Source organism: Notolepis coatsorum (assembly GCF_963971535.1).
Source record: "Notolepis coatsorum genome assembly, chromosome: 5".
Taxonomy (NCBI): domain Eukaryota; kingdom Metazoa; phylum Chordata; class Actinopteri; order Aulopiformes; family Paralepididae; genus Notolepis; species Notolepis coatsorum.
This window is the reverse complement of record NC_140169.1, coordinates 42,176,708-42,202,102: the sequence shown is the minus strand read 5'-3', so window position 1 is coordinate 42,202,102 and position 25,395 is coordinate 42,176,708. Positions and strand designations below refer to the sequence as shown.

Genomic DNA, 25,395 nt, shown 5'->3' with positions numbered 1-25,395 from the left:
CAATTCCCAATCCCCTTCCTGGTCGCTGCACACTTACCCCCCACAGTCGGTCTGGGAGAGTGGAGGCTACCACGTGCTTCCTCCGACACACGTCCAGCCAATCAACCGCTTCTTTTCACCTGGCAGCGCGGATTCTCACTGAGAGGGCATAGCGTGTGGAAGGATCACACTATCCCACTTAGATCCTATCCGCGCTTAGCAGGCGCCCCGACCGAACTGTAGGAGTCGCTGTTTACAACGACCCAGACTAGTGGTCTGCAAGGGCCTTGAAATAAAGCCCGAGCCCTGCCCGAGCCCGTGAACTTCAGGCCCTGCCCGAAAATAAGCCCGACTGTAAATAATATTTTAAGCCCTAGCCCGCGTGAATACCAGAAAAAAATTCTTATTATTATTATTATTATTATTATTATTATTATTATTATTATTATTATTATTATTAAAATATTTTTTTTTAATTTGTTTTAAATATTCGAAACACGGTTTTATATGAACGTAATAAATAAACAAAACTAAGAAGCATTTACATAGCCTGTTTCGCAATTTCTCCCAGTGCTCGCTTATATAGACTGACTCACACATCAGCCTCGTAAAACGTATTGAAGGCTATAGAATCTTCTTTGACACACACACACACACACGACACACAATAGCCTACTCAGTCAAACAAACAGAAAACAGATTTCGAGCAGAGCAACGTAATGAAAATCACAACAAAACAAGTAGCGAGTTGCGACCCAGCAAATAGTAAACATCACTCACCAGACGTCAGCAACGCGTTGAACACCGTTAACAAAACCGGCTACATACATCCCAAGAACAAATTAAAACGTTCGCCAACTGGCTATATTCCAACACAACCAATCGAGGTGAACTTGTCCCCTGATGAGTTCTCCCTGCGCGCGCTGCAGTAATTACATCCAAATGTTTCTCTGGCGCAAAAGAGAAAGCTAATCTTAAAACGAAGGTTATCATATAACCCTAGTTATATAAAAAAAAAGAAACGCAATAAAAAAAATAAAAACGGCGCCCGAATTATTTATTAAAAAAAAAGCCCTACCCAGCCCGAACCCGCCGGGCCCCGTCGGGCCTGGGCAAGGTTGCAGTGCACTAACCCGGACCCACCCCGCCAGCTTCTCCCACCCTCTTAATACTGCCAATTGTATTAGTGTGAATGGCCAGCCAAGCTGGTGACAACCCCGGAGCTGTGACTCCGGGGTTGGTGACGAACGCAATCTCCGTTACGCCACCTGACCGCCCTACATGATTGTTCTTTTATGCATGTAGGTCAGTTCATGACCAGTTCACACTGAGACACAGTTCCTGAGATTGTAAAGTTATAATTATTCAAAGCTAGTAGTGGGCGGCAGGTCTATAATGTTAAATACAGTACAGTGTTTCCCACAGGATTTTCAGAGACTATGGGGGGTGAACCTCCAACCCTGTAGGGGGGTCCGGGGCATGCCCCCCGTAATTATTTTGTGTGTGTACATTTTAAAGTTAAATGCATCAATCTGGTACACTTTGAGAGCAAAATAAAGAGGCTAGATCTATGATGAACTTTGTGCTCAAAACACAAAATCGACTAGATTGCAGTGCTTCCCAATCCTCTCCTCGAAGCACCCCAGCCGTTCAATGTATTTGTTAAATTCCACCACCAGCACACCTGATTCAACTTAACAAGCCCTTTATTAGTTGAATCAAGGTGTGCTGGTGGTGGAATTTAAACAAATACATGGAACGGCTGGGGTGTCTCGAGGAGAGGTTTGGGAACCACTGGACTAGAGCATACATTTGAGCCATCAAAGAAATTAAGCAAAAGTGGTTACCTGTGTTGAACTGGTATATTTTTTCGAAAATAAAAAAAATATAGTGGATTACTATTACGACTACTACCACTGCCAATACTACTGATACATCCCTATTGGCAAACTTTATATTTAAAAAAAAAAAAAGTGAAAAAAAAAAAAGATTTATTTGTTTTTTAATAAAAACATTTTTTTAGTTCATTATACAACTGTGGCGGGACTAATTAGACTGGCGGGCCTATGTAATTAATGGGAAACCCTGCAGTATTACCATTGCCTTTTTTTGTAATGATATTACCGTACGGTACCCCTGTTAAAAGTTGCCTTTACTTGTCAACCTTTTGAAGGCAGGGATTCCTCCACAAGCGCACAGGACGAGGCAGCAGGGTCCAGTGTGATGCCCGTTGACCTGGAGGAGGAGAAGGGCAACGATCCCATCATCCGCAGGGAGATCCGGAGCAAGTACAGGACCCTCATCAACTCGGTGCAACGTGAGTAGAGGAGAGAGGTTGACGCCATACTGGTCTTTTAGCCAGCCTCCCAGGAATTAGTCCGGATCATTCCGAAATTATACTCATATTCACCACGAAATAACGTGTGAACGTATTCATGAACAAATGTATTCTTTTTTGCATCTTGAACGGAAGATAGTTACTGTCAAATGACCATGGTATTGTATCCATAGCTATAATATAAAATATAGATTTAGCTCTACAAACAACGTGACGCACAGTGAAACTATGTAATGAAAACCTGGCCGTGCTATAGCTAGATGGGGAAATCGAATGGCCCCGAATGTGTTAACACATTGTGCGCCAAAAACGTGATAATTAGTTATTGCCCGCCATGCGTTGTGCGCCAACAACGAATAAACACGTTTTTGGGATCAATATTTCATTTTTTCGCCATGGCATTCATAATTCATGCAGCCTCCCTCTGGGACTGCAGCTGGACCCTGTCTGATATTGCAACGCCTCAATACCGCCGCCTGGTGGATGTCGGGCGAGTTACACTCCAAGCCAAACCGGAAGTGGCGCTCGGTGCATCGAGGAAATTCCTCCGGCAGTAATATCTTGTAACGTGGATCTAGATACACACTCGAGTGCATGGGATCGCTTTCTAAACGCAATAATCAATATGATTTCGCCGTTTATTGCGTCATACAAACGGGAAATGGATCTAGCAGATCGATGTCAAATAATTGGAATATTTTTCCTCCAGTCTCATCGGCGAATGGTAAGAGTAATATAACGTTATTTTCAGCCCGATTGTTTATTCATTTCACGGCAATCCATCTGATCAACCCATACTAAATAAAGCCGTTACTGACGATCAAGGAATTATAAACGCCCCCCCCCCCCCCCCCCTGCCCCTTTCCTTCACGCATGATGAAGCATAATGTATACCGATCATATACATTTGAATTTTTTAGTATAGCGTGTATAGGAAGAAACGCCAATCGATAATCTATCATATGCGTCAGGGCCTATAACTCGCGTTTTAGGAATTACTGCAGAAAACCTTAAAAACATACTTATGTTCTCGACGGTACTAACTAATAATGTTCCCACATCCGGAACGATAGATACCCGATGTTGAATGGGCCATAGTAATGTCGATATAGCTATAATATTTAAAAAGTTATAGCCCTGCAAAGAAGGTAAACATCTCCATAGGTTACAGCACTGGCAGACTGGGCATAAGGATGGGTACAATGCATGGCATACAATGTGTTAACACTTTGGATGCCACGCCGTGTTTTCCTTTTTACCCCCTTGATGCCCAAACCCACTCCAATGTTAACTTAATATCGCCTAATCTATGTTTTAAATTATGGCTATGTGTCTAATCTGCCCGTCGCTTATCAAAGACTAATTTTCCAGTCAACATTGTCAAGGCAGATTGTTTTTTTATCGCTTAATTTCTGTTTGATAGCATTTTGAAAATCACTTGTTTTCGCGGAAAAAACAACCCTATGATGATAATCGTCTTTTACTGGAATATTCCAGAACGTTGTCATTTGTCGGCCTATTTATGAATCGTTTTCAAATAAACGCTAGATGATCGATAGTATATGTGTGCGCACGCACGCTCGTGCCGCGTGCTGATAATCGCTGCTCTTATTTCCTGATAGCTTTTACAGTCAAAACAGCTATATCACATATAGTGGAAACGCTTATATCTCCGTGAAAACGAGTCTGATTATCCTAAGACTGATAACATAGATTCCTTACCTGAGGTCAGATGGTATCCAAATGGTTTATTCCAATTTCCGATCGCCATTCGAAAAAATCGATAATTGTATTGATCCATCGTGTGTACAGTAGAACACATATTCGCCATGGCACCAAGGTTCCAGAATGAACTCTGGTAGACCCCGGTTACATCAGTGAGAAGTAAAATGTGGAGTCAGAAATCCGTTCTCCCATTCACTTTCATTGAGTCCAATCCAAAAGGGTGATTTACCATCTGGGAGACGATAGGGGGCGCTTTTTTCACATCTGAGCCCCGGCGGTGCCTGGATATCCAACGGTAGGCTCGCTTGATGCAATATGATTTCAGATCGCTAATAATAAGAAAAAAAAATAAAAGAAAAAAAAATCTCGTGATGGGCATTCAACGGTCGGGGGGTAAACCCGAGAAATCTCTGGCGTGGCATCCAAAGTGTTAATGGCTGAGGAAAATAACATTGTGTGTGTGTGTGTGTGTGTGTGTGTGTGTGTGTGTATATCTATGATCACAGTGGTGAAGCCTGGGCTAAAAACTCTTATGAGTCACATACAGTAGTTTGTAGGTTTTGTTTTGAATAATTGTTTTATAAATGTTTATAAAATACATTTTATATAATATTATATTAATACATTTGATATACTATCGTGATCGTTTAAAATATTTTTTTTAATCTTAGATAAATCTGTGCTGTATGTGTATTTGTGTTAGTGTTTATATATTTGTGTGTCTTTCTCAGAGAACAGAGAGGACTTGATGAGCCCCTCCAACAACAAGCTCACTAAGGTTCTGGATGAGGCGAACATTCTTTTTAAAGATGGTATGTGTCATTTGATATAATACTGTATTAATATATTAAAAAAGTTGTTATAGTAAAAGTCATGTTATATTATACAACTTTTAACCATTAGTGGTGCTAGTGGTGAGCACTGGAAAACAGGTCCCCGAATAGCTTTAATTTGATTGGTTTATACTAACAAGCTAATTACTTGTCAATTAAAAGAAGATGTTAAATTGGTAATACGCAATGCATCGACTTGCTTTCCATCTTATATGCATTCCAAATAAAACAGTGTTGCTGCTGGTGGTGACGTAAAATGTATCACTTCCTGTGTACCCAAGAAAGAAACAATCATGAACTGGGTATAGGTAGAATCACTATTGTGTTATATCAATTGGTGGTAGAGTGGGGCAAAATAGACATTTATGAGTTGCCGGTGTAGTTTCACAAACACGTTGATACCATAAGCTTCGGACACTCTCAAACTTTGATTCTCCCGTTCCATATCCACGTACAAGAAAGCCACTGACCACGACGTAAGATTCACTGTTTAATTCCAATTTGGGTGTTCATATACACTTTAAAGTGTCTTAGTCTTATAGATGAATAAAGTGAGTCCAGGGAGAGGGGTCTAAAAACTGCCTGGCTCCACTCTCATCACGTGGCCTGACTGCCGGTACGCATCTGGCGTATCTTCCTTCTACACAATTCTGACCACAAAATACAACATCTGATGGTAAATAAAGTTATGTCAAAATAAAAGTCCCTATATCATATCAGCCAAATATCATGTAAAAAACAAACTGTACAAAGAAATCACTTATCAATAAACATGTACATTGTACTGTAAATACTGTATCTATTTATTAATTCCTTAATTGACTCATTGACCGCCGAGCCCCTTCCGGGAAATTGGGCCTAGTACGCCAGCGCTTTAATCAATGGGAGGACGGGGATATTTGCGAGTGCTTATATATATATATAAATATATATATATATATATATATATATATATATATATATATATCTTAAATTATGGCTATGGGTCTAATACACCCGTCGCTTATCAATGACTTGCTTGCAGTCAACATGTTTTCAAATAAATGCTAGATTATCGATGGTATATGTGTCCTTATGCACGATACAGAAGCGGGCTGAAAAATCGCTTATCCGTGCCTTGCTCGGCGCCAACGGCATGCACACACACACACACACGTTGTGATCGCTGTGAAAAAAACATCTGATTAACCCAAGACTGGTAACATAGATTCCTTACCTCACATCTGATGTTCTGCAAAAAGATTAATCCAATTCCTGATCGCCATTCCAAATATTGATCGCGTTTATTGATCCAACGTTATATCTCCAAAACACATAATCCACATAATCCACGCTGCTCTGAGTGTCCCCAGTCCATCTGTTGTAACGATACTGCATGCCCGAGAAGCAAAACCTGGACCGGAGTTTTTTTCTATGCACATCCCCAGCCAATCCAATCCAATGATGTGCAATACCATCCGGGAGACGATAGGCGGCGGTATTTGCCCTTTTGCAAGCTCAGACCCATTCCCAACGATAACAGCAGGTTGGATGGATGAAAATGAATGGATATCGCTAATAAAAGAAATAACGACCAAAACCCGACTATACTCGTGATTGGTGCTCAAGCGATGGCGAGTTAACCTGACTATCATCGTGGTTGGCGCTGAATGAGTTAAACACCATGAACTAAATGTCCAAAATACTTTCTCATGAACTGAAATTATTCTTATTTATCAAACTAGGCACCTACAGCCAGAGCAACACTTTCCAAAAGTTTATGAGGGGGAAAAAAATGTATGTATTGGGGTTGTAAATTCGGACCTAGATGTGTAGTGAATGTGCATGTAAACTGTCAGTGTTCCCTCTGCAGTCCGTCAGGCACGGGAGCAAGCTCTCGACTCTCAGCTGCTGGTGTTGGCCACAGACCTGGGGAAGGAGAAGGCCAACCAGATGCACGCTGAGGGCTCTGCCTTCGACACCACTGCCTTTGCAGAGCATCTGGTAAGTCTACTGTAGCGGCGGTGAGACCATACAAGTAACTCATAATAATAATAATAAACTTTATTTGTATAGCACCTTTCATACAGAAACTGCAGCTCAAAGTGCTTCACAACAGAAAAAAAGATGGGCATAATATGAGCACATAAAGTGCAGACATTAAAATCACAGTTTTTCACATTAGGATCTAACATCCCAACAGGCCACCTTGTTTATGGTTTGATTCAGTTTTAAATAGACAATAATAAAAAGAGTAAGATGGAATAGACAGAGTAAAATAGTGCACATAAAGTGCAGACATATAAAATCAGTTTTTTTTTTACAGTGCAATAAAATAGTTCTGGATTACTGTTTTTTACAGTGCAATAAAATAGTTCTGGATTACTGTTTTAACAGTTTAAAGTCGTCTTTACCGTCTCTGTTTGGTATCAAAACCTGACAGTCTTCCCTCCTGTTTGATACCCACTTTGACCCTTCGAACCTCCCACTCAGGGCAAACCTCCCTCTCAGGGCGCAGTTCTAGGCCTGGGTCCTACTAGGGGTGGGAATCACCAGTTTCATCATGATTGTGGGGCGGCTATGGCTCAGGGGTAGAGCGGGGCGTCCAATGATCGAAGGGTTGGTGGTTCGAATCCCGCTCAAGCCCATGTACATCCCATTGCCGTTGTGTCCTTGGGCAAGACACTTAACCTACTTGCCTCGTATGAATGTGTATGCATGTGAATGAATGTTGGTGGTGGTCGGAGGGGCCGTAGGCGATGATTATTCGCCACGCTTCCGTGAGTCTGCCTCAGGGCAGCTCTGGCTGCAATTGTAGCTTACCACCACCGGTATGACTGTGTATGAACGAATAATGGACTCTGTGAAGCGCTCTGAGTCAGAGAAGAGCGCTATATAAATCCAATCCATCATTATTATTATTATTATGATACTATACGATATAGATTCTTTGGACAACGATACGATATTTGTTGATATCACAAAGTCTGCCACGATACGATTAGATTCAGGTGCAATCTATTGTTCTTAATACAAATGGACCTCCTGTTCACTGTAAAGTGCCACGTTTTGATATATTGAGCTTTAAACTTTTGGAACACGCAACCTAAAACCCCTTCCTCTCCTAAACCGTTCCTACAATTGTTTTATGTAGCGTGATGATCATGAATACATTCATTATGTATTGTATTTTTTATGTTTAAATATCAACATTATCTGTCCATCCTCAGTAAATGTACTATAAATATAATATACTCCTGACTTCATCTGGTCTTTCCAAACGCACACACACACAGAAAGGGAGAATGCCCCTTCCCCAGTCCCCACTAATGGACCTCTGCTGTTCTCTCTATGGTTCTGATCAGGCTTAGCTTAGCTTAGTTAGCTTACGCTAACGTAACGTTAATTTCGGTCTTTAACGCGACGTGGGCATAAAGGAATGGTGAGGATGCAAAGCATGTTAGATGCATTTGACCCGTTGTGGAAAAAAACAGCAGGCGGACTCTGGAGCTATGCTGTAACGTGTCGTCTACACACGCAGAGCTACTGTTGTTGATGGGTGGATATGCTCGCCAGGGGATTTTCAAAATACTGTAAGTATCGCAATATGAACCGATATTTTTACGTTGCATCGATCATATTGGATCATTGATAATAGATTGATATATCTATCTGGATCGATGTATCGTCCCACCCCTAGGTCCTACACAGTTTTAAAGCCAGACAGTCTTTCTTGTTTGATACGCACACAGTTTAATACCTAACAGTTTTGAACCTGTAATAAAAAGTAATAGACAGAGTACAGTGCAGTAAAATAGTAGAATAGAGTAGATAGTAAAATTATGCAACAGTGCAGTAACTCATGATTCCATACTGTTAACAGATTTGGCCCTCGATAACGATACACAATATCTGGAATCATCAATATATTGCAAGATTTTTTGTATCTACGATACATCACGATTAGGGCTGTCAGTTTATCGTGTTAATTTTTATTATTATTTTTTAAATCTCATTCATTCCATAAGAACGTAGAATACACTTTTACAGACTTTTTTTTAATATGGCCATTTGCATGTTCTTGGTATCTGATTCTAGGGACATCTATGGATCTCAGGGAATGTATTCCCAGTGTCAGAAATACTGTGTCTGTTACTAGGCTTGAGTAAATTGTAATGAACCAAATGAGAATATCCACACATTTATTTTTATCTTTGAATAACACCATGCTAAAATTGACCAGACCTGAAAAATCTAAGCAAATGAATAAATGGAAGATTATTAAACAGAAGGTTTTGTAGATACAGTACTGAATTCTGCCATTTGAACTATGATTATAGAATATAGAATATCAGGCCTAAAATGGTTACGTGATTAAAATGCGATTAATTAGATTAATTAATTACAAATCCTGTAATTAATTAGATACATTTTTTGTATCGCCTGACGGCACTAATCACGATATCTGTAACTGAAGAAGAAATAATACCCATAAAAATGCAAAAAGCAGGAATTATGTATTTATTCACAGGCTTCTCATGAAAGCTTATCAGCTTATCTTTAGTGTGCATCACAAACTGGCCAATTGTACATGAAACAATGTTCAACAAATTGCACAGTGTCTCACAATTTGACCGCTACTTTATTATTATTATTAACTATTAATTATGTCCCCAACCGAAAACGTTACCATCTGCTATAAAGAAAAAATATCATCTTTAACCCTTTTCCCGCCAATAACGTCGTACGACGCGTTTCAAGTTCATGCGAATTCTGCCAATAACGGCGTACGACGTGATTCTGATCATAATTTCATATTTTCGCCATGGTGTTAATATTTCACTCACGGAGCCTTGTCATATGCTGCGGGACTCAGCACAACTCTGCAACGCTTCAATACTGCCACCTGGTGGCTGATCGGCGAGTTGCAACCGGAAGTGGATCTCTTGTGATACCGGTGAGTCTCCCTATTCCGTCCGGCCACTCGTTTATTGTCCCTGGACTCAAGACACACACCGTGGATATGGATCTTTGCCATAACTCAATAATCCACATGATTTGGGCGTATATTAGTATTATACAAACCGGAACTGGATCGCATCGATCCACATCACATAACTGGGATCTGTTTGCTCCACTCTCATCGCCCAATGCTACGAGGAAGCTGCCGTGAGTTTCAGCGTTTTTCTTTATCATTTTCGATACAAACTGCTTTGATCTATATATCACCCATACTACATAAATCATTTAACGTCGGTCACGGAATTATAAACGACCCCTCCCCCCTCCGTTCACCCGCGGATGATCAGTCATAACCCTTAGGACCATGTACAGTTGAAATTTTTAATATAACGTTGATCGGTATGCATTTATGTCTATATCTCACGTTCTAGGAAATACTGCAGAAAACGATAAAAACATATTTATACTCTAGACGTATTTTCGTATGAATGTGTGAATGAAAAAGTAAAACGTTCCTACATCCTGAACGATATATAATCGATGTTGAATGGGCCATAGTAATGTCAATTTAGCAATACAATTTAAAAAGTTATAGCCCTGCAAAGAAGGTGAACATCTCCATATACTTACAGTACTGGCAGAGAATGGTATAAGATGATCAAAGTGGTGGCAGGGAATGGGGTAATCATCTGTCAAGGAACACAGCAACTTTTTGGGAAATGAGCTTATTTGTGATTTCATCACGTCAAAAGCCGACGTGCCTGTTGCTTTTTGAAAAACGGGCCAGCAGTGGTTCGGCAAAACAATTTCGGAGTATATATCTGCTTAGAAAATGAAAATGTCAAATTATTTTATTTTTTATTTCTCCACGTGGTAAATACACAGGTCACAACATGTTTACAGGAAAGTTTGAGTGTATTTCGTGACTGTTGGGAACTAGGCTACACTGGCACACCTACTTCCAGTGAATGACGCTAAGCTAGGCTAACGGTGCGGCTGTTCCCTAAGCCTAATGCATGCACAGAGAAGAAAAGGGTATGTATCTGCTTGTCTAACTCCAGGGTAGATGGCAAATAAGCTAATTTCCCAAAAAGTTGGCGTGTTCCTTTAAGACAGTCCATTCACCTCATTCCAGTAATTTGTATTGCAGTAAAATGGGATTGTCAAGCAAACATTTAAAAAAAAAGTATATATATTTTTTTACATTTCATTATCATGACCCAGGTTAGGTTATAGTAGGGCTGTCCCCAACTAAGGATTTGGATAGTCGACTATGATTGGCCGAAATTTGCAGATAGTCTACTATTAGTCGACAAAAAAAAAAGTATAATATATATATTTTTTTATCCCATTTGGGCTGTGGGGGGTGCTTAACCGTTTCGGGGCCAACCATGGACATGTCCGTGTTTCGGCGCCATGCTTAAAGGGCCAACCACGGACATATCTGTGGCTAGGTTGTTTGGGCTTTTATTCCATTTTAATAACCTACTCAATGTCACCGAGCGGCACTGCAGAATTACCCTACTCTTGGAATTCGGAAAAGTGCATTACCGGCCAGATCCTCGTAGGGGCGCTGTCTCGATAATGCAGTGTTCCTTGTGGCAGAACGTTGTCTTTTTTCTTTAATCTTTGGAGTTTCCTGTTAGCCTAAATCTATGCCTGTAGCATGTAATATGTTTTGGGACGCGGAATTCGCTATGCAGTAAAGGACTATATCATCAGCCAATGGACATATCGATCTACCAGATGGCGATCGATAACTGGGAAATCCTTTTTGCAGTCCAACCGGCCCATGGTAAGAGCTTTTTCACGTAAATTACAGGCCAATCGGGCCTTGCTCTCATACTCAACCAGGCCATCAGCGAATGTGGCTACTGAGGCTAACGCCGTTATTGGTAATCAATAATCAGAAACGACGTCCCCCGCCCCCCCCCCCCCCCCCCCCGCCTTTCATGCATTCATGGTGGACCATGAATACCGACAATATGCATTTAGATTTTTAGCTCTAGCTTCTGTAGGGCCGAAACGCCATTCGATTTAACGTTATTAGCCTTATAACTAGCGTTCCAGGAAATATACCAGACCAATCCCATATAATGCTTATATATTCAAGATGCTATAAAATGGGAACGTATTGATGAGAAAATTATTTATTTAAGCCATTTTGAAGGCACGGTTTATGGTGTCAATTGACAATGAGAATGGACAGATAACAATAATATAAAGTATAGATTTAGCTCTACAAACAGCCTCATGCACAATGAATACTTGTTATGATAAGGAGTTATAGAGTGGGGCCGTCTAATACCCGTGGCCGTCAATGTGTTAACACATTGGGCGCCGGGCATTGTGCCCATCATTATACCCAGTCTGCCAGCACTGTAACCCTATGGAGATGTTTACCTTCTTTGCAGGGCTATAACTTTTTAAATATTATAGCTATATTTGCATTACTATGGCCCATTCAACATCGATTATCTATCGTTCCGGATGTGGGAACGTTATATTTTTTCATAATACATTGTTGTGTTAATACCGTCTAGAATATAAGTATGTTTTTAAGCTTTTCTGCTGTAATTCCAAAAATGCTAGTTATAGGCCCTGACGCATATGATAGATTATCGATTGGCATTTCTTTCCTATACACGCTATATTAAAAATTCAAATGTATATGATCGGTATACATTATGCTTCATCATGCGTGAAGGAAAGGGGGGGGGGGGGGCGTTTATAATTCCTTGATCGTCAGTAACGGCTTTATTTAGTATGGGTTTATATGTTGAGCAGATGGTTTGCAGTGAAATGAATAAACAATCGGTCTGAAAATAACGTTATATTCCTCTTACCGTTCGCCGATGAGACTGGAGGAAAAAGATCCCAATAATTTGACGTCGATCTCCTACATCCATTTCCGGTTTGTATGGCGCAATAAACGCCGAAATCATATCGATTATTGCGTTTCGAAAGCGATCCAAATGCACTAGAGTGTTTGTCTGGATCCACGTAACAAGATATGACTGCCGGAGGGATTTCCTCGACGCACCGATCGCCACTTCCGGTTTTGGCGTGAGTGAAACTCGCCCGACCATCCACCAGGCGGCGGTATTGAGGCGTTGCAATCTCAGACAGGGTGCCGCTGCAGTCTGGAGGGAGGCTGGATGAATTATGAATGCCATGGCGAAATTTTTTTATATTTATCCCAAAAATGGTTTACGCGGTTGTTGGCGTTCAACGCATGGTGGGCAATAACGACTTACGCCGTTTATGGCGCACAATGTGTTAATGTCTGAAGGAGTCAACGGAAGGCTTCTTGTCCTCTGCAAAAGCATGCAATTGGTCCACTGATGGATGCATCTTGATATTTGTCTAGTCTAGTGTGTTCATTAGATGGGTGAAATCCTCTTTCAGTGCCTCTGTGCCTGTTTTCTTAGGCCGTTAGCCTCTGGTATGCGTGCCATTAGCGCTAGCCACGCTTCTAGGCCTATTTTCTTTTGGAAAGAATGATAAAAAAATATATATATATAATCTCTTCTAAGAGGTTGGCAGTCGACTACGGCTCCTTTCGACCGATTAGTCGACTATTCGACTAATAGGGGTCAGCCCTAGGTTATAGTAAGACTTTTAGTGTTAACTATTTTTTTTTTATCCACTTTTTCTCCCATTTTCTATATTTTCTCCCATCCCAATTTCGTATCATCCAATTCAACCCTCCCCTGTCACGAACGCTGTTTCTTGCCTCCCACAAGCCGGCTGCAATGTGGACTAAGTCATACATAGCACAAGTCCCCTCCGGTACTCGAGGTAACAGCAGTCGCATCTTTTCACCTGCGCAGCTCGATCTCTCAGTGGCGAGGAGTAACGCATGGGAGGCTCACGCTGCCCCCGACACTTCCTGATTCTACTGCGCAGGCGCACCAACCGACCTGTAGGAGTCGCTGTCCACAACGCCCGATCCCGACCCATCAGTTTCCCACCCCCTAATACGGCCAATGTGTATTAGTACGGACGACCAGCTAAACTGAAAGCAATGTGGAGCGCTGGGCTCGAACAGGCGATCCCAGCGTCTCCGCATTTGTGGCGAGCGCCTTGCCCACTACGCCACGTAGCCGCCCCGGTGTTATTAACTCTTTAACCCATTCAGTGCCAACCACGAGATTAGTCGGGTTAACTCGCCATGCGAGTGCCAAGACCCGAGAAAACTTGGGTTTTAATCGTTATTTCTTTTATTAGCAATATCCATTAATTTTTCATCAATCCAGCCTGACGTTTTCATTGGGAATAGGTCTGAGCTCGAAAAGGGCAAATACCGCCGCCTATCGTCTCCCGGATGATGGTATTGCACATCATTGGATTGGATTGGGTGGGACTGCGCATCAGAAAAAGATTCCGGTCCCGGGGTTTCCCTTCTCGGGCAAGCAGTATCGTGTTACCACATTCACTGGGGAGGCTGGGAGCAGCGTCGATTATGTGTTTTGGTGCTATAACGTTGGATCAATAAACACGATCAATATTTGGAATGGCGATCAGGAATTGGATTAATCTTTTTGCAGAACATCTGATGTGAGGTAAGGACTCTTATTTTACCAGTATTGGGTTAATCAGATGTTTTTTTCTCCGCTATCGCACTGTGTTGTGTGTGTGTGTGTGCGTAACGTAGGCCTGCCGCGATAAGCAATAAATCGATTAATCGGCGCGATAATTAAAATGAATGCAATGATTTTGACGGGCGCGATTAATTGCTATTTGCGTGTTTGTTTTAATGAGGCGGAACCAGTGCCCCTTGTCAGTCACTGTCCGTGTTGGGAGGCGGGCCGCTGACGTTACTAGAGTACAGCACGGGAGCTCCGTGGGGCAACGCCACATAGCTTAACTACATTTCTCAATAGTGTTGCTCCTTTTAACCAAGTAGCGTTCTTTGTAGTGTAACGTTAGCTATTTTTAGACCCAAGTAGTTACTCGCTACTGCCCGGAGAAACTGGACTGCTAAATAAAGATTAAAGATCTAGCGTTGCCGCTATCCAATGCTAACAACATTAGCTAAATAGCTAACAAACGAAATACAACGTATAGCATAGCTACAACACAGAATAACGTTAATACAATTACATGCATCATTGTTTACAATGAACGGGTGGGGCTGGTCAAAGGACTGGACACGGGGACAAGTTAAACATGAATTAATTTATTATAACAGGTAGTTTCGAGTCGTGCTGCAGTGCCTACGCACCACAGCTATTCTATTATATACGGCTTTTACGCTTCCTCCTCATCGTTGATTGCCTGTAGTAGCTGCATCTAACGTTAGTAGCTAACGTTAAAACGAACCTAAAGTTAGTTGTTCACCAACAATCTCAACATTTGTTTTATCATTAGCTCAAAAACACAGAACCGGACGAGACAAGTTGTCCGCTCAATACGTTCTGCTAGGCAGCTAGGATAATAACAACAATACTTCCGGCCGGACCGGTGGGTGGGTTTCAAAATAAAAGTCTAAAACACCGGAAAAGACGTTTATTTTGTACAGCGTTTTCCTCCACGAGTACTCGAGTACATCATGTGATCAATCGATCTGGATTATTTTTGCCCATCCCTAGTTTATCCTGTGCTGAAGTCTCCATTCCAATAGAGATGGTATATATTTTGGTGTTTATTTGATTATTGTTTCACTGCCTTTTTATTTATTACGTTTCCAGTTTTTTCCTCACACTTTATTAACATTTTGTACATGGTACATTAATAATACATGTACATGTTAAAAGAATGACACAAAAAGCCAGACAGAGGGCTTGTTTCCAGTTTCAGTTTGTTTTATAATAAACAATCAAACTGAGCATTTTTTTTATTTAGGATATTTAAAATGTCTTCCAATGTTAAATAAAGGTTTATTGCACTTTGAAACGGTTTCCTTGCATTATTATGCTATTATTATATTGGTAAAAAAAATAAAAAGGTTAATTGAAAACTTTTGGGAAATACATTTCTCAAAAAAGAAAATCTCTAACCGGTCGCAATAATATCGCTTATCGCGATATTTTCGGGGGCAATTAATCGGCCAGCAAAATGTGTTATCGTGGCAGGCCTAGCGTAACGTTAGCGCTGACCACGGTATGGATAATCGATTTTTCAGCCCGCTTCTCTAGTGTGCATAAGTACACATATACTATCGATAATCTAGCTTTATTTGAAAACTATTCATAAATCAGCCAAAGAATGACAACGTGTTTTGTAGGGCTGCAACTAACGATTATTTTGGTAGTCGACTAATCTGTCGATTTTTTCTTTTTCGATAAATCGACTAATCTAACGATTATTTCTGTCACACCCTCCATCTCTGCTTCCTGTGGGCGCGGCTCCTTTTCTGGGCTCCAGTGCATGTTTTACCTCACATGCTCAAGTTTGCACACCTGTGAATGTCACCCTCCCTCTGCCTTAACATGATCCCATAGCAAATTTAAATAAGGACTCATGAAACATTTGAATTTGGATCTTAATTAAGCTACTTGCTTAATCAAATGTATTTTAATAACAAATACAATAATTAATCATAATAAACAAATTAAATAATACAAATTAAAGTGCAAGTTTAAATGTAAAGATAATGTTTTAAAAGTAGCAGCCTCTGCCCCAGCACTGGTTCTGATGGAGCTGTAAACCTGGTCCAGGAGGGTGACGTGGATCCACTCACTAGGCTCCACCATCTCCAACAGCTGTAGGGGAGATTGATTGATTGATTGAAAACTTTATTAACAGATTGTAGAATGGGTACAATACAGTACAGCGCAATACACACAATTGTTAAGGGGATGCAGACCAGAGAAAGACTTTCGTCTTGTTTACATCAGGGTCCCCCATTTTCAATTCATCAGGACATTTATGACATACACAACATACAGATAGACAGTACTGCTACATCTATACATTTATGACATACCAGATTTGCAGATACAGTACTGTTTGTGATACAGAAGGAGTCAAGAAAAGGGAGTATATACATTTGACGTAGAAACTGTACATTGGAGGAGGTTGGGTGGGGGGGGGTTGGGTACATTGGGATATTGACAACCATACTGGGTAATTTACATTGGGGGGGGGGGGGGGGCACACTGTATAAACAAGTAAAACTGTACATTGAGGGGGGGGGGGGGGGACACTGTACAAACAAACAAAATTGTACATTGGACTATTGACAACCATACTAGGTAAATGACTGTACATTGGAGGGGGTTGGGTTAGGATATTTACAGGGGCCAGTGTTGAATTGCAGTCTCCCGTAGGTGTCCCTTGAGAGAGGTTTTGAAAGTGGGTAGTGATCCACATTCCTTTACAGCTTTGGGTAGGGCGTTCCACATTGATGTGGCATAATTGCGAAACGTGTTTAGTCCCTTATTTGAGCCGAATCTGGGTTTAACATGATTTGTGGAGCTCCCTCTGGTGTTGTGATCGTGGTATTCACTGACCTTTGGGAAGTATTTTGACATGTACATGGGTACCTTGGTCGTGTAGTGTATCTTGTAGACCAGGCCCATTGCTAGTTGCTGTACTCTGTCCTCTACTCTAAGCCATCCTAGGTTGTCAAAGTGGGCAGGGGTGAGGTGGGTTCTAGGAGCAAGGTCAAGCAGTAGTCTGACCAGTTTGTTTTGAGATGTTTGTAATTTTGTTTTTAGCGCCTTTGAGGTGCTTTGGTACCATGAGGTGCAAGCATAGTCGTAGTACCCCTGAATCAGTGCTCCTGCCAGAGTCTTCAGGGTATTCTTGTTTACCAGAGAGGAGATCCGGTACAAGAATCGAGTTCGTTGGTTGACTTTTTTTATTACATTGGATGCCATTTTGTCACAGGAGAGATTAGCCTCTAGGATGGAACCCAGGTAGGTAATTTCATCTTTCCTTGTGACAATATTGTCACCCACTGTAACTGAGAAGCCGTCGGTCTTGCTGAGTTTGTTATTTGAACCGAAGAGAATGGACTCTGTTTTGCCCATGTGTAATGATAGTTTGTTATCAGCGAGCCATATGCAGATTCTGCCTAGTTCCGAGCTGAGGGTTTTTTCAACCTGTAACTTGTTCTTGTCAGAGACCAGCAGGGCTGAGTCGTCCGCAAACAGGAACAAGTTGCAGTCACAAGCTGACGACATGTCATTTGCATAAATTAGGAACAGTAGCGGTCCTAGTATGCTTCCTTGTGGAACACCACAGCTCACTGTGAGGGGGGGGGATAGGGTACCGTTTACCTCCACCATCTGTTCCCTCCCCTCAAGGTAGGATTGCATCCAGCTCACTGATAGACTATCAAAACCAATTGCTTTTAGCTTGTCAATCAGAATGGAGTGATTGACCGTGTCAAAGGCCTTTTGTAGGTCCAGCATGACCATGCCGCAGTATTTGCCTGCGTCCACCTCTTGTTTGATGTGGTCATTCAAATAGAGAAGGCATGTGTCAGTGGAGTGGGATGTTCTGAAGCCAGATTGGAATTCGTAGATTAGATTTTTTTCCGCTAGGTACTTTTCGACCTGTTCGTAGACTATTTTTTCCATGACTTTCGAGATGGAGGTGAGAATAGAAACAGGGCGGTAGTTGCCTGGGTCTAATTTGCTGCCCTTTTTGTGCAGAGGGGTCACCCTCGCAATTTTGAAGTCCTTGGGGACGTGTCCCTGTTTTATGGAGAGGTTTATTATGTGTGTGATGATTGGGGTGATGGCGGCTGCTGAGTCTCTGAGGAATTTGGAGGGGATGTTGTCATGGCCAGTGGCCTTGTTAGGTTGGAGGGCGCTCAGTTTATTGAGTACCTCATCTGTTGTTACCATTTCCAGCTTGAAGTCGTCCTTGCGGACCCCTAGGTTTTTGTAGTAAGCTACTATGTGAGAGGAGAGGAGGTGGATGAGTCAGATCAGATGGACTTCTAGGTATTTTGTTTGCTGTGTGAGTGAGAGGAGCTGTGTGTGTGTTGTGTGTGTGTGTGTGTCTTACTCTGATCTCCTGCAGAGGAACACGCCATTTACAAATGACAGCGTCCATAAAGGAACCTGTGATTGCATTGCTATAGCAAACTTATAAATCATCAGATATAAGATGGCTAGCACTAACGTTCCCTGTCTCTGCAGTCTTAGCCCAAAAAGTTCAACTTTTTTCAACTGAGAAAAAAAAGCAGCCTAGTCTAGACCATGGCGCTATATAGACAATGGACGTTGGCACTAGCTATCTTAACTTACCTAATTAATACTCCAGTCTGCAAAAATACGACACTTGGTGCTAATTCACGGAGCTGTAAACACCGGTAGCCTAGCCAAGCTCTCAACAACCATCAAATGCACACAGCACACACATCCACACGCACACACTCACTTTAAACAAACAACACACTGCAGCACCCACTCTCCACACTTTAGATCACCTAAACACACTTTATATTTATTGGTAAAGGATTTGCACTACAACTCGTACACCTTACTGTAAATTGTACCTAAATTGTACCTCATCCCATTTCTGCTTTGCACTATATAGTATTGTATATTAGTACATTGCATTGTATATTGTATATTGTATGGTAACTCAGTTACTTCTATTCTGCATCGAACATTGTACATATGTCTATACTGAACACTGTGACCTCTATTTTTACTTCTATTTTACATGCTATACTATTTTATTTCATACTTATCTTGTCTAGCACAGTCTCTGGAGCGTAACAGTAAGAAGCATTTTGTATAAAAGTATTCTGTACTTCTGTATGACAACTATTAAAGAAACTTGAAACTAGTAGCCTGTAAGCTTGGCGCCGTTTAATGTTAGCTAACGTTACATGGTAGTTGGTGGACACGCAGCCTCAACATATTAACTGAAATAGCGTTCGCTTAGCAAGCATTATCCATGAGACATTCTGTTTTCCAACATGTAAGCTAAAACTTACCCATGATCCGAGTAGCTGTCATCACAGTTCCAGAATGCTCGCTGCTGCTTTCTTCTTTGTCGTTAGTACACAGAATGCACTCATGGCAGACAAGGGAAATTATACTGCCCCAGCACTTCCTGTGGTGCATTTGCGCAGTTTTGAATGAACGTTATCCGGCTCTCTGTTTACTTTTTATATGAGGCATCGACACAAAAATTCTGCGTCTACGAATTTTTATGATTGACGTCGTCGATTATGTCGACTAATTGTTGCAGCCCTAGTGTTTTGTGTATTCCAGTAAAGGGCGATTATCGCGGAATTTCTCTGGAATTACTAGACATCTCCAAAACTATACTCTTATTCAAAGCGGTATAAAACGGAAATGTACCAATGAAAAAACAATCTGTTTCGTACATGTTGACTGCAAGCAAGTCATTGATAAGCGAGGGGTGTTTTAGACCCATAGCCATAATTTTAGATATAGCGTTAGTAAATTTTCCCTCTGTACCGCCTGGCGCCAGCGTTATTGACCATTTTAGCGATGTTTGCAGAGCCATCGTGTGTTCTGTATTATAGCTATGGAGACAATAGTATGGCTCATTTGACAGGCATTATTCATAGTCCATTACTGACTAATCAGTTCATTTCTACACAGTGTAGTTTGTAGTTTATTACATGCTAAACATCGCCCATTTCCAAAATAATCCAGTCTTTTTCCATAGATCGCGAGATATGACGCGTTATATGCAATAAGCCCAAATCGTTCTGGTTAATCGCCTGAAATACTCCCAAATCAAAGGTATATACCATGTACATTTACATTTACATTTAGTCATTTAGCTGACGCTTTTATCCAAAGCGACTTACAAGTTCTGTGCGACAAGACAGCAAGAAGGGTATAACTCTATCAGCTGAGTAACAATGTTCATCAAAGTGTTGCGTGTTACAGTGTAGGTTAGTTTATTAGGACAAGTGCATGACATTAAGGTTAGTCGGGGTTAGATTTTTTTTTTTTTTTTTTTTATCATTTCAGATAATGGTTGAAGAAGTGAGTCTTTAGTCGACGGCGAAAGATTGGACGGGATTCGGCTGTCCTAACTGGGATGGGTAGTTCATTCCACCATTGTGGGGCAAGGACTGAGAATAGGCGGCTTCTCTTTGATGACCCTCCGGGAGCTTGGATAGGAGTAGATCTGAGGCGGCCAGAAGACGCAGAGCGTAGGGGTCTTGAGGGTGTGTAGTTAGAGACCATTGACCGGAGGTAGGCGGGAGCGGTTCCCTTTGCCGCACGGTATGCTAGGTCGAGGGCCTTGAAGCGGATACGTGCAGCAATGGGGAGCCAGTGCAGGTCCCTAAGAAGTGGGGTGACATGGGCTGACTTCGGTAGGTTTGAGATCAGGCGGGCCGCTGCATTTTGAATGAGTTGAAGAGGCTTGGTGGCAGTGGCCGGGAGGCCAGCTAGCAGTGCGTTGCAGTAGTCGAGGCGGGATATGACTGTTGATTGGACGAGGAGTTGGGTGGCTTCTTTTGTCAGGAAGGGGCGTATCCTTCTGACGTTGCTCAGGAGGAATCTGCAGGTTCTGGTTGTCGCTGCGATGTGAGCAGAGAAGTTCAACTGGTCGTCGAGGACAACACCAAGGTTCTTGGCGGTCGGCGACGCGGTCACAGCTGCATTCTCGACTGTGATGGAGAGGTCGGTCAGGGGGGAGGATTTGGCCGGCAGGTGGAGCAATTCTGTTTTGCTTAGGTTCAGTTTGAGGTGGTTGGTCGTCATCCAGGCGGAGATGTCGGACAGACAGGCCGAGATCCGCTCAGAGACGTGGATATCTGAGGGAGGGAAGGAGAGGAAGAGTTGAGTATCATCGGCATAACAATGATATGAGAAGCCATGAGATGTGATAATGTTACCCAGTGATTTAGTGTAGAGGGAGAAGAGAAGGGGTCCTAGGACCGAGCCCTGGGGGACACCCGTCCGGAGGGGGCGGGTGGCCGACAGAGTCCCTCTCCATGACACTTGGTAGGAGCGGTCATTGAGGTATGATGTCAGCCATGTCAGCGCAGATCCAGCCACTCCCATTCCTGCGAGGGCCGCGAGGAGGATCTGATGGTTGACTGTGTCGAAGGCTGCAGATAGATCTAGGAGAATCAGGACAGAGGAGAGGCCTTTCGCTTTTGCTAAGTGAAGTGCCTCTGTGACCGCAATGAGGGCCGTTTCTGTGGAGTGGCCAGTCCGGAAGCCAGACTGATTGGGGTCTAGGAGGTCATTCTGTAAGAGATAAGCAGTAAGTTGGTTGGATACAGCACGTTCAAGTGTTTTAGAAAGGAAGGAGAGAAGAGAGACAGGGCGATAGTTGGCTATGACGGTGGGGTTCAGGGTTGGTTTTTTTATGAGGGGCGTGACTCTGGCTTGTTTTAGGGAGGTGGGGACCACCCCCGAGTTGAGTGAGGAGTTGATGGTTGCAGTTAGGAATGGGAGGATGTCCGGTGCTATGGTCTGGAGGAGTGGGGAGGGTAGCTGGTCCAGCTGGCATGTAGTCGGACGGTTCGACGTTACCAGTGTCAGGGTCTCGGCTTCTGTAATGGGAGAGAAAGATGACAGAGTGAAGGATGAGGTTCTCGATTCAGCGTTTGGAATGGGTGGGGGTTGGGAGAAGGAGCTGCGGATGTTCTCCACTTTTTCCTCAAAGAAGATCGCAAAGTCTTCGGCAGAAAAAGATGAGGGAGGAGGAGGTGGGGGGGGAGTGAGGAGGGAGGACATGGTAGCATGCAGTTTGCGAAGATTCTTGGCAGAGGCCTCGATCCTATGGTGAAAGAAAGAAGCTTTGGCATTAGTAATGGTTTTGGAGAATGTTAACAAGAGGTTGTGATATGTGTCGATGTCAGCAGTGAGGCGTGACTTTCTATACTTCCTCTCAGCCGCTCTCAGGACCTGTCTTTGTTCTCTCACTGCATCCGTCAGCCATGGACTGGGTGGGGAACGGCGGGCAGGTTTCTCAACGAGGGGACAGAGCTTGTCGTTGTTGTGAAGGCACATATGTGCCTTCACAAAATCATCAAGGGGGGGGGTAGTCTTACCCCGAAAATGCGATCGTTACAAAAAGCTTGGTTTAGGTCCGGTAAAATACGACTCTGTGATCGTTACAGAAACATGTTTCAGGTTAGGTAGAATAGACATAGAATATACCTTACCTTAGCCAGAAGGTACTCTAAAAAGAATAATTCCAATGATCCCATCGGCGATCGCGATTACTCGTTTATATGTAATTACTCGCGTATACAGGAAACTATAGGTTTTGAGACGAGAAGATCTCCTAGCGATTGCTCTGCAAGAGCTCCTCCCCCTCAGAGTGGGTCAGGACAGAAAGGGAATAGACTATCAGAGTTCAAAAGGTAGGCGATACTGCCACCTGGTGAGATTCGATCGTCATTGCAATTCCAACGTAGGCAGATGAGCCAGGGACACCTAGAGGGCTCCGGCTGACCGTACAGAACGGGGATCAAAGGAAAAAGATCAAAGGATCAAAACCCGATAAATCTCAGGTATGGCGCTCGACACATAGCGAGATAAGCCGACTTATCTCGGGTATGGCCACCAAAGAGTTAATATATTATATATAAATATGTTTTGTGTTGCACTCAAATGCAAATGTGTAATGTCTCATAAGCTTATGTGGGCCGGACACCTTCACTACATTACACTTCAGTGAAATCAATCAACCAGTGAATCACGATTCTGCACGGAGAAGAAATTCTCCAGTTTTCTGCTCCTAAGGCCTGGAATGAGCTTAAAGGGGAACTCCAAAATTTTGGGAAATTAGCTTATTTAACATCTTCCCTGGAGTTAGACAAGAAGATACATACCTTTTTTGTCTCTGTGCGTGCATTTTAGCTTTGGGAATAGACGCTCCGTTAGCATAGCTTAGCTTCATCACTGGAAGTGAGGCAGGACAGTAGCCTTACAGTACCTTACAGTGTATTGCAAGGTCTGACATTGACCAAATTTGATATGCATGACCTTGGTGGGCTCTAGGTCAACTCCTGAAAAGGGGGTCAATGTCAGACCTTGCAATCAAAAGTTAGGGGGCGCACTGAAATTATGGCAAGGGTTATTAGCCCCCTAACTTTTTTTTTTTTTTTTTTAATTTTGGCCATTTCCCTGGCTCTTTTATACGTTTATCGCATTTATACTTGGTCAAGTTCGACCGACAGAAGCAGGCTGAAAGGGTTCAGATGGGGGGGAAGACACTCTGGGAAAGGCACGGCTGCAGTCCGGGATTCGAACTCGCTCCGCCCCAGATCCGCGACGAGCACGGTTGTCCACGGCGCTGAAATAGCACTCGCGGTACGTGGTGAGCTACTGGAGCTCCCCAGCCCCCTAACTTTTGATTGCAAAGTCTGACATTGACCCCCTTTTCAGGAGTTGACCTAGAGCCCACCAAGGTCATGCTGCATATCAAGTTTGGTCAATGTCAGACCTTGCAATACACTGTAAGGCACTGTAAGGCTACTGTCCTGCCTCACTTCCAGTGATGAAGCTAAGCTATGCTAACGGAGCGTCTATTCCCAAAGCTAAAATGCACGCACAGAGACAAAAAAGGTATGTATCTTCTTGTCTAACTCCAGGGAAGATGTTAAATAAGCTAATTTCCCAAAATGTTGGAGTTCCCCTTTAAAAAAAACATGGATCTGGAGGAGCTTATCACTACCATGTTTTAAAGCTAGGATAAAACTCATGGAGGAAGATGCACTAGTCCAGGGGTGGCCAACTTAGTCAGAGACTAAGAGCCACAAAAATTACTGTGGTACCACAAAGAGCCACACCATATATACCAGCGTTTCTCAACCTTTTTTTCAGTCACTGCACCCTTCATGCGTTTATAGGTCCCACCCTCTGGCCTCTGATGTTGCTAATGTCTTTTTTATTTGGGCCTCACAGGGTTAACCTCTTAACACTTTGATTACCGGCCATAAGATGGTCAAAACATGGTTGAATGCCGTCCACCCACTTCAATGATAGCGTTGTGAATGCATAATGTGTCATAATAATCTGCCCGTCGTTTATCAATGACTTGTTTGCAGTCAACATTGTCGAGACGGATTGTTTTTTTAATCGGTTCATTTCTGTTTTATAGCATTTTGAAAAGCCCTCGTTTTTCAGGAAAATATATAGATTCTGTGATAATCACCCTTTACTGAAATATTCTGGCATACACAAAAACTGTCATTTTTCGGCCTATTTATGAATCGTTTTCAAATAAACGCTAGATTATCGATAGTATATGTGTACTTATGCACGCTAGGGAAGCGGGCTGAAAAATCGATTATCTTATTTCCTGATCAGCGAGCACACACACACATTACATTTACATTTAGTCATTTAGCTGACGCTTTTATCCAAAGCGACTGTTCTGTACGACAAGCCATCAGGAAGGGCACAACTCTATCAGCTGAGCAACAATGTTCATCAAAGTGTTGAGTGCTACAGTGTAGGTTAGTTTATTAGGACAAGTGCATGACAGTACGGTTAGTTAGGGTTAGATTTTTATTTTATTTTTTTAATTCAGATAATGGTTGAAGAAGTGCGTCTTTAGTCGACGGCAAAAGATTGGACGTGTTTCGGCTGTCCTAACTGGGGTGGGTAGTTCATTCCACCATTGTGGGGCAAGGACTGAGAATAGGCGACTTCTCTTTGA

At 42.5% G+C, this 25,395-nt stretch overlaps 1 protein-coding gene across 1 annotated transcript in view; it reads left to right on the top strand.

The window, feature by feature from the left end:
- LOC311228754 (non-structural maintenance of chromosomes element 4 homolog A-like) overlaps positions 1 to 25,395 on the top strand; it is a 141,318-nt gene that overhangs the window by 69,922 nt on the left and 46,001 nt on the right. Inside the window, exons 3-5 of the mRNA XM_084314696.1 lie at positions 2,153 to 2,296; positions 4,774 to 4,854; positions 6,728 to 6,858. Coding sequence (XP_084170822.1) covers positions 2,153 to 2,296; positions 4,774 to 4,854; positions 6,728 to 6,858 — 356 coding nt within the window. The remainder of the gene's footprint in view (positions 1 to 2,152; positions 2,297 to 4,773; positions 4,855 to 6,727; positions 6,859 to 25,395) is intronic.